Below are 14203 nucleotides of genomic sequence, written 5' to 3'. Positions count from 1 at the left end.
TCGCTACGTGATATTCATTATCTTCCAGGCATAACTCCTCTGCATCATAAAATCACAACAAGCTCTTTTAGAATGGAAAAAACAAAACTTGATCTTTAGTTGTTGCTGATGATGTTTGTTTTGTTATTTGCTTTAAGGCGCTGTTATAAAAATCGAATGCTACTCTAACTAAAGAGTTACTCTTTAGTTTGACTGCAGTATAAAAGTTTACCGTAGTATTTGTGTATTTTTGCCAAGGCAATACTAATGCATTTACCACAGTTTACCCTGGAATGCCAAGTTTATTAATATGCTTTACTGTACCTTGCTATTCTTTACAATGCTTAGCTATGCTTTACCGTGCTTTCACTGTGCTTTCTTACATTTTGCTATGCTTTTATATGAGCGCACACATACTGATCGTGTTTTTTGTGGTTGCACATGGGCCGGCGCTGTAGCCGTGATGGTGAACATGAAGAGACAGTGCTGGCTGGCTCCCCAGTGCAGCAGCAGCTTCATACTGTAAACCTGGTGCAGCTGCAATTGCGTTCCTCCAGCCGGAAATCAAGGTGAAGATCTTATTAAATGGAGTTTCTGTTGACACACGGCACTTGTTTGTAATAAACACATCCCCTCATTGTCTGATATCACAGTCGATCTGGCTTACAGCAGTGAGGTGTTCCCTTGTGAGCAGGTCCTCTGATGCAAGATAGCTGGAACAATGACGCAGACGTTTGTATACCAGCCTCTCTCCCTCTCCCTCTCCCTCTCTCTCTCTACCTGAAATATTTTTATTGTCATGACAAGATCTGCTACTTTTGTCAGTGTTTTGTGACACCCATATAATACCTCATTTAAAAGAATAATACATCAACCACTTCCTTTTTTACATTTGTTTTTTTTTTCCAACCTTTAATTCAGGATATGTAAATATTTCAAACAACGCTGTAGATCATATACAGTTGCATTGTGATACCTTTGCTGCCTGTCTGGTTCTCTGAAAGATCAGATTTGGGAATTGCTTAGAACCTACTGCCAAGGCTTCTCTTCCAGTCCACATGGACAAATAGTCGGATGTGTTATTTACTCTGACATTTGATCCCTCTATGCTTGAGCCACACAGGTTTTTATTGTGTTGTTATTGCTTTGTGATTGTTCTGTTTGATTGTAAACAATGGCTCTGTCTCAAAGGGTAAATCTTCTGGTTAAAGAAACAAACAAAGTTTGAACGACAAGCGATTAGGTGCCAGGTACCAGGACTCTGTTGCCTTGTCTTTGAGATATTTGATTCAAATATTTAATTAAAAACACATTTCAATTTCTCCACTGTTATGGGCCTCCTTTTTCTCTCTAATCTGCAAGTGGTCTGGCAGTTCCTGTGGTTACTCTGGGCTGTGCTGTATTTATCTGTGCTTTGTTGGATCAACACAAGGGTGAAACTGGCATCAGCTGCCAAAGAAATGCACACACACTCACACTCAGGCACACACTCACATAAGCGCACACTCACACTCATGCACACTTACGCACACACTCACACAAGTGCACACTCAAACATGTATATGTGATTTTCATTGGTAACGTGCAAGTTGTGTATCCAATCCATATTTCTGCTCTGGCAACCCAAAGTGTCCTTCGCACTTTAAAATCTGTACAGCTCCATCAATATCTTCACTTAATGGTAAAGCATGTACTAATACTAAAAGAAACTAAAAGAGACATGTTTCGACTAGAAATTAATTCTCAATGCTGTCAATAAATATGGGTGTGTAGCAGAAGTAATTCTCCCTGGAAAAAATACTTCTCATCATTTATCAAAGAGTTTTACTATTTAGTATCACTCATCTGTTAACTCTTAAACCCTTGGTCTCTTTTAGTATTTCTACATATGCAGTATTGTTACATCCCTGCATACTGCACACTGCAGCTTTAAATAACCAGAAGAATGCAGCTGGGTGCTGAATCCGCTGCTGGCCAGATGATTCCATAGCCTGCCCTTTCAGTCTCCACAGCCCTCAGTCTGCAGCGCATCAGGCACCAATCTGTGCCAAGCGAGGGGCTAAAAATAGTGCTGGCAACATGGCTACACCTGACCCGGGCACTAAATGGCATTGGTGCCAATAAAAATAATACCTTGGGAGCCTTGGCCATCCAGGACTTTAACTTCAGTGCCAGCTGTGGTTAAATAATTTCTCTAACTTCATTGACTGTAGTTTTTGAAACTTTGAACGCAGAGCCACTAAGTGGGAAAACATTGTAACTGCTGTTTATATGTTGCTGTTGTTTATATGTTGCTGTTGTTTTTGTTGCTTTGTTCTGGATCATTCTAACCCACCTATTTCTCTCTTCTCTCTCTCTTCTTCTCCTATAGGTAAGTTGCTGGTTTCCGATACTTTCGTGTGACCACAGTGATCAGAAGCACAGATCAGGGCAGATACCTGGAAGACCATGCCAGCCTTAACCAGTGAGAGGGTGAGGGAAGGGGGCAGGCAACCCAGAGATGGTAGACTCCAGACTCAGTCGTCCTGTGTTCTCAGATTGGTAACGCTGGTTTTGTGTTGCAGTAGAAGGGGTTCCCAGTGTTATAAAGAATGTGCTGAGTTCAAGGAGCGAGGTAGGTTGCGTGTCGGTGTATCTGTTATAATACTCAGCTCGAGAGGGATAGTGGATGTAGTTATGAGCCGCTTATCTCATTGTGATTGCACTTGATTAGGATGCTCTTCAGCATAAGTTATTGAGAACATATATGGAGGAACCTATCCTGTCCATCTGCTCGTGCACAGACACACACAGACACAACACACGCATAGACACACACACACACACACACACACACACACACACACACACACACACACACACATACACGTACAGGCATGCACACAGACACACACAGACACAACACACACATAGACACACAGACGCACACACGCACACACACACACACACACACACACACACACACACACACACACACACACACACACAGACACACACACAGACACGCACACAGACACGCACACAGACACACACACACAGACACTCACACACACAGACACACACGCACTCACAGACAAAGGAAGGGAACTGCACCTGTTCTGATGTCATTCGTTCAGAGTGAATTTCAGGAGGCAAAGTTAGTGTCTAGAGTTTCCGAGCACGTTGATCCTTCCCTGCAGATGACTCAATGTCTGACTGCAGAAACCGCCCCTTAGGCCTGCTTGACAAACTGTTTGTAAGTGAGGTTGGAGATGACCTGCTTTCAAGAAGTTGTAACAATACCTTGGGGGCATTGCCTGTCACTCCGAGATGTTCTGCTGCAATTACACACGGGTCAGGCGCCGGCAGGGAGGGGGGCTTAATAGCAGGGTTTATAAAGTCTGGTCAAGAACTTGCTCATTCCTGTTACAATCACAGAAACCGCCCATGCTTTTTCATTGGTTTAAAAAGTATGATGTACTTGTAAAGAACTCGAGACAGACACTTAAAATATTCTCTGATAGGAACACAGCATTTGATTAATAATATAAAGAACGACTTATAATTCTGCAAACATCCTAAAAATGAGAATGATACAGACAGACAAACAGACATACACACACACAGTCAGACAGAGGCAGACAGGCAGACAACCAGACAGGCAGACAGGCAGGCAGACAGACACAGTCAGATGCAGTCAGACAGACAGACAGGCAAACAGACGCAGCCAGCCAGCCAAATAGACAGACAGACAGATAACAGACAGGCAGGCAGGCAGGCAGGGAGTGCAGTCTTCTCTCCCTCTCCCCTGTATCTCTCTCTCTTCCCTATGGGCTTGGTATTTGTGCGTCAGTCCCAGGCAGGCTGCTGGTGTGAGTGAATCTCCCCGTCTGGCTGTGTAAATGTCCTGCGAATCCCCCAGGGCAGTGAATGTTGTGTGCTATCTGATCCAGGGCCCCCTCAATCCCAGATCCCTGTCAGCATTAAAACTTACATAGACTTCCACAGTAGAGCGTCACAGAGGGGGAGTCGGAGACCGGCATGGAGCTGAGAGCGCAGCACTGGGTCTTCCTCTGACAGCTCAGCAGCAGGTCCCTTCTCCATGCAGGACTGTGCAGGGATGGAAATAAGACTCCTATTGCATAACAGAGTCACCCATTTCAGGCTTTGATACAAGCTTGATTAGCCACAGTGTATAGGTAACAAGCTGAAGTGTTTCTTATTAGACGCATAGAAAAAAAAAAACAGGAATGGATCAAACTGATGTGCAATGGGAGTCTTATTTCCATTTTTACAGTGCTCTCCAGCGGGGGTTGGGGATGGTGGTATACTCATGTGCGAAGCATATAATATTTTAGCCCCAGATCTGCACGTTTTCAGTGGGTTTTTTATTATTACATTTTTTTTTATTAATGTGGCACTTTTGACCATGGTGTCCGGTCCCGCAGTGATCTTTTCAAAGCGAGCAGGTGCTTATTGCTGAGTTCTGGGAAGGGAAATGACCCCAATGAGTAAGTGTGAGTGATGGTCCCGTCACTGTGCAAACGCAGGAAAGACCCCATTGTGAGCGCGAGCGAGAGCTCACAGCCAACCACACAATGAACAGAAGTGATGTCACTGCTAACCTCCCCAGTGACACAGCTGTGGCATCTAGATTTACAAACCTCAAACACTAAGTAGGACTTCCTTTTAGCCAATAGAGAAAACCCTCATCTGTTGCTGATGAGCTTTGATTCATTTTTCTGTTTTTGTCACAGCTCAGAAGTGTAAAGCACCCCCCCGTGGTCTCAGTAGAGCACTCAGAATCATGTCTAAAGTGTAACAATGATCCTGTGATCCTGCACAACTAGCGTTCCATGATCAACCACAGCGCCTGTCTGAATGCCATTTCTAGAGTCAAGACAGCTGTGTGCTCTAATCAGTTCAGTATAGCCGGGAAACCATCCGTCATTTTAGAAACCCTGGGTAACAGCAAGCCAACAGTTTTCTGTTTTGTTAAGGAGGGTCTGAGTGCCTTCTCTGATGCAGTAAAAGATTCTGTTTAGATTGGTTCGATTATTTTTTCTGGTGCGCATATTAGTGTGACCATGGAAAAATGCGCATGCGTGTGTGTCAGTGTGCGTGCATGCATGTGAGTGTCCGTGTGTGTGAGTGTCCGTGTGTGTGTGTGTCCGTGTGTGTAGTGTATATATATATATATATATATATATATATATATATATATATATATATATATATATGTATATATATAGTATATTTCTGTATATAGTATTACATATAAGTACGGTATGTATCAGTGAGATAAAGACATAGCTTCTCACAATGTTAACTAGTTCATGCCGTGGATCCCTGTGATGTAATCCTATGACTCGATTGCTAGCTGTCAATGATGGCTGTCAAACGGATATTGTGTTTGAACCCAGGTCATTTAGGGGAGGGTTTGCACCACTATATCATCTTACAATCCTGATCTGAACATCACCACTGTCACCTCTCTCTCTCTCTCTCTCTCTCTCTCTCTCTCTCTCTCTCTCTCTCTCTCTCTCTCTCTCTCTCTCTCTCTCTCTCTCTCTCTCTCTCTCTGCTGTGTGCTGCCATTTGTGAATTACTCTAGTGTTCCCTGGGGGCTGTGTTGGGTTGAGACCACTGACCACTGACCAAACCCATTTGTGACTTTGCGAGCTGGATTCAAACCCGGACCTCGAGAGGTGAAAAGCCTACAAGACTATTGAGACCCCCCCACATGAAAACCACAGCTGAGCTGCCTAGCGATTAGATATACCAAGATGCCCTGTCACCTATTTTAATTTCCACCGCTCTGTAATCATAAGGCATGAGTTTGTAATCAACCTTTGTGTAATTACACCCATTTCTTATTTTCCTTTTTATATTTTTAATTACATCGATTGTCATACTGCTCCCCCCCCCTTTAAACTGGGTTGGGAAAGGAAGGAGCACTTTCAACACATGAATAAGTGGAGAAATCCTGCCCAGTATTCTTAAAACTAGACATCAAAGGCCAAGTTTTCAACATGTCTCTTTTCATCACGTCTCCTCCATTCTTTAATTAACTCCTATTTTTTGAAAGGAGAAAAAATCATGTTAATGTTACAAAATGAAAAACAAAAACACATTAAGAGTTCTGAAAAGGACTTGAAATATACAACTTAGTTGTTTGGTTCTAGGAGCTAATTAAGACACAAAGAAACGCTTTCAAAATATGGCCAGTGTATCAATAGCCTGATCTCAGTACTAACTTATTGGATGAATGGCTGAATTTTTGCAGTAACACTTTATAATAATGTTGACATTAGGGTTAAGTATGAAACATGGTTTACTTCAACTAAATTCAAATCAGGGTTGGCTGATTTAAATCAAGTCAATTTAAATCACTTGATTTAAAAAAAAAAAAAATCATTGATTTAAATTATTTTTTCATTTACTACCTATTTTATATAGTTTCTGAAGAAAAAGACATGAAAAGTATGTTTTAAAAACCTTTTATTAACACAAACATATTAAACTCTTACTGTCTGTAAACTAAAAATCTGATCACAGCACGGGTGTAATGTGAGTGCAGGCGCTTGCCCCTGATTTTGTAGCGCATAAATGGAGCAAAGACTTAAAAAAAAAAATACTGCACTGAAATGGTATTGTGAAGACATGACTTGCCCTGTTATAGAGTGCCTGCCCCATCATTAACATATTCGCCGAAGCGATTCTCATGACAGTGCAGTGGAGACCCAAATAGACAGTTGAGCTCTGTGTTAAGACCCGCTGAAACCAGGTTTATTTAGTGGCGCAACCAGAAACTTTAACAACTGAACACACTATAGCAAAGTAGTCCTAAGTAGCAATTGAGTGTGTTTGGACTTACACAGAAAGAAATGTAAAAGAATGACTGGGATGAGGGAGGGGTATTTTTCTCTGGCGTACTCCATCGTTAAATTCTTGTAGTTCACATTTAGAGGAGGCCTCAATGATAAATAATATGCTTTATTTATGTAATCATTTGAGATTGAGTCATTTAGTTTGGTATGTAACTATTCACAAACCACCACTTGCAACATCCTTAAATTTATAGTTTGGAGGCACTGTAGAGCTACAACTACAGTACTACAAAAAAAAAAAAATCCAAACTTGTTTTTAAAAAAATGTAAAAAATTGATTTAAATAAAAAATGTCTGATTTAAATCAAATAAATTAGATTTTATTTCAAATAAAAGAAATCGCCCACCCTGATTAAATTAGTAACTCAGCGCTCGTTTGTATGCCTCCCTCCCTCCCTGTTGTTTTGGTGCCTGTTCTCCCGGTTGTATTTTTTCATATACCTCCGAGGTGGCTGCAGCTCTGACCTGGGACTGATCCCCCGCTGTTCGGAGTCAGGAAGGTATTTGGATGAAAGGGAACGCAGAGAGAGACAAGCTCTTTTTGCCTGGGGAGAAGACGGCAAATTGTTCTAAAGGTTGTAATTACAGCAGGCTGCTGAGAGCAGGCTATAATTACCACTGTTCAGGAAGGAATGCTGCTTGTCTTGTAAAGTAATGACAGTGTTTTAAAAGCAGTGCAGATACAGGGCAATCACACAGGAAGGGAGGGACAGACAGCAAGCAGCAACACTTGTTATGGTATCAACTAACAAAAAACAACACATTTTATAACATTTTTAACCAACGTTTGACCTTGAACTGCTTTCCCTTAGTGGATTGATGGATATGTTTTTCTCTTAGGGGGTGAGCAGTTCAGTCTGTTTGTCTCAAGCCTGTCCTGGGCTGGAAGGACCAAGCTTTCACTTAGGGGGTGAGGGAGGGGGCGGTTCAGTTTCCATGCCCAAGCAGTATTTTCTGCTAAGTTAATTAGATGCTACCAATCTCAACATACTTGATGTTATTACTCAGAAAATGATTAAAGAAACCCCACCAGGGGAAATCATTGTAACAAAAACAATCAAACACAGGAGTGGGAGGAGGGACAGAACAGATGATGCAAGCCAGGCACCCAGCGTGAAAGAGAGGGAGAGGGAGGGAGCAAGACAGAAAGAAAGGGATCGAAAGGGAAAGAGGGAGGGAGAGAGAGCGAGAGAGAGAGAAAGGAAAATCCAAGAGGAAAGAAGGGATGAGCAAGGCATACACCAAGGTGAGAAAGAAGGAAAGTAAAAGAAGGAGAAAGGAGGATGAGGAGAGGAGAGTCAATTATCCCTGTAAATGGGTATGTTTGTGTGTGTTTTAGTATAGGTCTCAGTGCTGGTGTGTGTTTGTGTGTGTTTTAGTAAAGGTCTCAGTGCTGGTATGTGTTTGTGTTTTAGTAAAATCTATCTTAAACTATTTTAATAATATTGCAGATTCTCAGGTCCTCTAGAAACTAAAGGGGGTGGGATGGGGTGGGGGTCAGGCAGTGAAAGGCCTGTGTTGAAGGAGCAGCTTAGCTCTTTGTGCTGAATGAAGTGCTGTCCTCTGTGGAGCAATGGAGTGGAAACACACAGAGTCCCACAAACAAGCCATTGACACTGAGGGACTGGCAAGAGCACAGGGTCAGTGTGCAACACAACTATAACAACAGGGGAGGGGGAGAAGGAGGGGGAAAGACTCCTGGCCCACATCCACTGACACACTCGTACATACAGACCCATTTCCACTGACACACTCGTACATGCAGACCCTGCCACACTGTCACACTCGTACATACATACCCTGCCACACTGTCACACACTTGTACATACAGACCCTGCCACACTGTCACACTCGTACATACAGACCCTGCCACACTGTCACACACATACATACAGACCCAGCCACACTGTCACACTTGTACATACAGACCCTGCCACACTGTCACACACATGTACATACAGACCCTGCCACACTGACACATACTCGTAGATAGAGACCCTGCCACACTGACACACACATACATACAGACCCTGCCACACTGACACACACATACATACAGACCCTGCCACACTGTCACACTCGTACATACAGACCCTACCACACTATCACACACATACATACAGACCCTGCCACACTGTCACACTCGTACATACAGACCCTGCCACACTGACACACACTCGTACATACAGACCCTGCCACACTGACACACTCGTACATACAGACCCTGCCACACTGACACACACTTGTACATACAGACCCTGCCACACTGCCACACTCATACATACAGACCCTACCACACTGTCACACACATACATACAGACCCTGCCACACTGTCACACTCGTACATACAGACCCTGCCACACTGACACACACTTGTACATACAGACCCTGCCACACTGCCACACTCATACATACAGACCCTACCACACTGTCACACACATACATACAGACCCTGCCACACTGTCACACTCGTACATACAGACCCTGCCACACTGACACACTTGTACATACACACCCTGCCACACTGTCACACTCATACATACAAACCCTGCCACACTGACACACACTCGTACATACAGACCCTGACACACTGTCACACACATACATACAGACCCTGCCACACTGTCACACACATACATACAGACCCTGCCACACTGACACACACTCGTACATACAGACCCTGACACACTGTCACACACATACATACAGACCCTGCCACACTGACACACACATACATACAGACCCTGCCACACTGACACACACTCGTACATAGAGACCCTGCCACACTGCCACACACATACATACAGACCCTGCCACACTGACACACTCGTACATACAGAGACATTGGAACTGGCAATCAAACACACAGTGAAGCACTGTCGAGCAAACACAGTGACACACGCACAGAGACACACTCTCAAATACACACACACACACACACACACACACACACACACACACACACACACACACACACACACACACACACACACACACACACACACACACACACACACACTCAAATACACACACACACACACACACAGGCACAGAGACTGTACAGTCAATCAAATCGGGCTCTTATCACAAAGCCTGAAGTCGTTTAAAGAAAGTTACTTCTGTTGGTTTTTCAAAAGTTTGATTTTCATGAAACCGATTTCTCTACAACACACCAGAAGAGTTGTAACAGTTTAAAATTTTATAGGTCGAAAAAAAATACTTTAACAGTAGCTGGAACGCTACACTTTTAAATGTGCGCACCAGCGGCAGGACCAGTATAGTAAGACTGTGAGGACGCTGTGTTTTTGTTCTCAGTCACAATAACAACTTTGACTTTTCAACCAGGGAAAGCTAAAACCTGGTTCTCATGCAGTGGGTGGTCCCCCAGGCCAGAACAGAGGTCGCCAGCTGCCATAGACACTCCGAAAAAAAAAATATTTGATTACACATGATTAATGCTCCCGGCAGGAGGTGTCGCCCCCTAGCTGGGAGGAGAGGCAGTGTCATCTGATTCCTGCAGCGGAATGCTCAGATCCCACATTCAGACATTCCGCAGGGATCCCGTTCCGAGCCAGTCAAACAATGCAGGTTCTGTGCTGCTGGAACACCAAGGACAAAAGCTTCCATGGAATATTCAATTCTTGACATGTTAAGAGTTCTGGGTTTAGTGTTGTTGTGTTATAATGTTTTTGTACTAATAATGCAGTGCCTATCTGTTGAGAGATTTGATACAGCATTGTGGCGTACATTATTCACTGCCAGATGTCCAGATAGAGTTTTTTTTAATTGAGTAATGCATTAGTAGAATATTTAAAAATAGTAATTGAATATGTAAAGTTCTGTACAGTTTGCTTCATGCATACGAACGCTCAATTAACGTGGAAATCAGTTATTTGTATTTAGCCGGTGTTGGTTAGGGTTAGGGTTAGGGTTAGGGTTAGGGTTAGGGTTAGGGTTAGTCTTCAAAATTTAATATTAGTGAATTTTCAAGCTTTTGTTGACGACAAAACTGCTCTGCTGTTTGGAGTTATTAGTTTTTGTCAATGAGTAAAACATTATTAAATGAAAGCCAAAGTGCCACATGTTTCTGGTTGATGGTTCTTTGGCAGTCCAGGAACACCCGGGCAGGAGACTATCTTGTTGGACTCTGCAGTTGGTTCCATTCAGCAGCTCTGTTAAGCAGACACACGCGATCAAGCCTCTTGTGAAGTCAATGATAGCCTTCTGCTTTCCCATGATTGTTGCTGAACAGTTGCACACACTTACACATGCAAAAATAACAACATGGCAGTAGACTAGTTACATTTTAACAGATAAACCCTGAACTTCCACAGAAAATACGTCATTTTAAGCAAATACGTCATTTTAGGCAAATACGTCATTTTAGGCAAATACGTCATTTTAGGCCGTCACAAGAGGATTTTCTAATTTAACTTCTCTTATCTGACAAGTCAGTGTTTGACACTTGAGAGCATGTTGTCTGTCCAAGCTTGTAGATTTTGTAACTTTCTTTTTTTTACCCAGATAAATGTCACTAAAGGACATGGGATTTACCCAGTGTTTGGGGGGGGGGGGGAGAGCAAATATTACCAGGACTGAATAATCTTTCCCAGGACCTGAGCTACTCTACTGGAAATGTCAGCTGGGGGGAGATGAAGCACTGGGACCGTGCTGAGTGCTGACAGCAATACCTGACAGCAGCTGACAGCAGCCTTTGCAAATCCCCTGAAAAACATCATCAGTAGGAAAAGAAAGTTAATCCCCTTTTTAATTTCAGTTTTAGCTCCCTTCCTAAGTTATTACCAAGCTTGTAAATGTCATTCAGAAGGCACTACTCTACACTGAACAGCACTGTACTACACCATGCAGTATTGCACAGCTCTGTACTCTGCTGTGCTGGACACAGAGATTCTACAAGGTGATAACAGCCGATGCAATCACAGAGGGGGTGATAGTTTTTCTTTTGCCTCCAAGCACACTCTCCAGCTGTTATATGACAAGTGTTCACACCTTTCCTTTCTTAAGGTATAGGAATTTATTACAAAAAATGAGTTACATGCCTTTTCTTCTATGACTATGACTGAGTCGGTCTTTCGGCTTGGGAACAGGCTTCAGTTTCTATGGGCCCTTGGTGCCTTTTGCTTTTTCAAACTGTACTGTGTCTGGTTATCGCAGGATAGCCAGATTCAGAATCCCAATAAAAGTGAATGGCAGAGGACAGCTGTCATATAACAGGAAGTAAAATGACTGTAATGTGGTGATGAAGGAATTGTGAAGGAATTGTGGAGTGCTATACTCTCTCTCTCTCTCTCTCTCTCTCTCTCTCTCTCTCTCTCTCTCTCTCTCTCTCTCTCTCTCTCTCTCTCTCTATCTATATATATATATATATATATATATATATATATATATATATATATATACTATACTATAAGAACACTCAGGTATATAGATTAGCGTTGATTTTAGGATAGCAAAAGCCATGGTCAAGGTCGAGTGAGCTTGAAGTTGAAGATTGCTGCAGTCAAAGATCCAGTATGAAGCTTGTGATGAATTTCTCTTTCAGTAGTACTGTAGTTATACAGTATATGAGGGACAGGGACTATACAGGTACTGTAGATTGGTGATATTTTCCTTATCCCATAGATGCAATGTAAAATTTCAGGATAACTTCTAAAAATAAATGTTTTAGAAAACCCAAATGGGTACCCCAGTGCTGTACAAACCTATGTGATATCACCCTGCATTGCATCCAGTGGGAGATCCCCCTGATGTTGAAAGAGTTAGTGTTTTTTCCTGCACAATTAATTCCTAACTGTGGTTCACTGTGTCTCAGAGAGAACCTGGCACAGCATTACCCTGATGAGCCTTTAGCTGCCCTGTAACTGTCTGTTACAGACCAGCGCAGATACAAATATCAAAACACTGTACATCACAGAGAACACAGCACAGTACCAGTCCATCTGTCTGTCTGTCCGTCTGTCTTCAATGACTTCTTTGTTTCTGTCTTTCTCTCTGCAGCTGATGTTAAACAGTGCCCTGCATGGGGTTTGCTTACTGGAAGACCAGAGACACTATAGAACACATGCATTGTTCAGCAGCACTGACACACAAAACACACAGACACCATAGGGCCTTTGCAAAAACTGAACAACCAAAAACCTCTCTATTAACAAAGATTCATCACCACCACACCACTATGATGGGGCTTGTCATTAGTCAGGGAAATGGGCAAGAAAGTGGGTTATATAAAACAAGACAAGCATGGCCCCTATTACCAGTGAGCCAAGGAGTGAGGATGGAGGAGTAGAGAGAGTGTACTGCAAGCAGCCTGGTATTAGGTGATAGTGTTGGAGTGAGTGAGGGGAGCTAGCTGGTCCATTATCTGCTTTAAAGCAACAGGCATTAAAATGCCATTCTGTGCTTGTTTCTCCGACAACGAGTTCATCAATCTTGCTGCTTGTTCACTTTACAGCGAGCTGATTGTGGGATATTGATTCTCCTGCCCAGCTGAAAGCCTGAATGGAGTGAAAGTGGGCTTTTAAGAGCAGGGAAGCAGAAAGGAGGTGGAGGATAGGGGTGCGCTCGGTTTATCATTTTTACTGCCTGGGCAGGAATCCATTCTCCTCAAATCTGTTTTTCAACAGTCTGCATCTGTCTCGTTCTTATGCCTGTGAGACTTGTCAATTTAAATGGGCTTTATTGGCATGGCAAATCATACAAGCATTGTCAAAATGAATGCTGCTCGTAAAGAAATAAGAAAAGAGGGATAGCATTTTTGTTTCTAGACCTAAAGTGCTGACCTCGCATTACAGCAGTTCCCATATATTCTCTCATCTGCTTGTGGTTCAGGTTTCATGCCTTATTGTTGGTGTTGGTGTTTTAACATAATCTTCACGCCTGAACGATACCAGTGGTGGGTGGACTAATCTGATGAACTGGAGCGATGACGTTGTTGTTACGAACGATGGGGCGTTTCTCCGTTTTGGGGTGTAAAAAAAGGTGTATTGTTTAACTCACAGATGTCACATCCTAAAATATATTGTTCCAGTATATTTTTGTCATTCAATTCATGGAACAGTAAAGTAGTTTTTGTATTGTACATGTTATCAGAGTCCTCTCTCTCTTTATCTCTTACACTCGCTCACTATGGAAGAACAATGACTTTACTAACACACTCAGAGTTTCCATAGGCCCTATACCGCTGCAGGCTCTTAGTGGGAAGTTACGAACCATATTTATCCAAGAAAAAAAAATTATATGTCTATATACCAGTTTCTTAAAATAAATTGCGAGGTGTAAAATGCAAAATATATTTCTTATTCTACTTAATTGCATGAATGATCCCCTGGGCTTTT

At 42.7% G+C, this 14203-nt stretch overlaps 1 protein-coding gene across 3 annotated transcripts in view; it reads left to right on the top strand.

The window, feature by feature from the left end:
- LOC121321832 (netrin receptor UNC5B-b-like) overlaps nucleotides 1-14203 on the top strand; it is a 56715-nt gene that overhangs the window by 21415 nt on the left and 21097 nt on the right. The window contains exon 1 of one of the 3 annotated variants that reach the window (XM_041261085.1): nucleotides 7637-8094. The exons of 1 other annotated variant lie outside the window; for it this stretch is intronic. In XM_041261085.1, coding sequence (XP_041117019.1) covers nucleotides 7860-8094 — 235 coding nt within the window. In that variant the 5' untranslated portion in view covers nucleotides 7637-7859. Of the gene's footprint in view, nucleotides 1-7636; nucleotides 8095-14203 lie in introns of those variants that run through there. One more of the 3 variants, XM_041261086.1, reaches the window with a different exon arrangement.

This window comes from Polyodon spathula, chromosome 10 (genome assembly GCF_017654505.1).
Source record: "Polyodon spathula isolate WHYD16114869_AA chromosome 10, ASM1765450v1, whole genome shotgun sequence".
Taxonomy (NCBI): Eukaryota; Metazoa; Chordata; class Actinopteri; order Acipenseriformes; family Polyodontidae; genus Polyodon; species Polyodon spathula.
The sequence above is the reverse complement of the archived record's forward strand: the minus strand, read 5'-3'. Positions and strand labels throughout refer to the sequence as shown.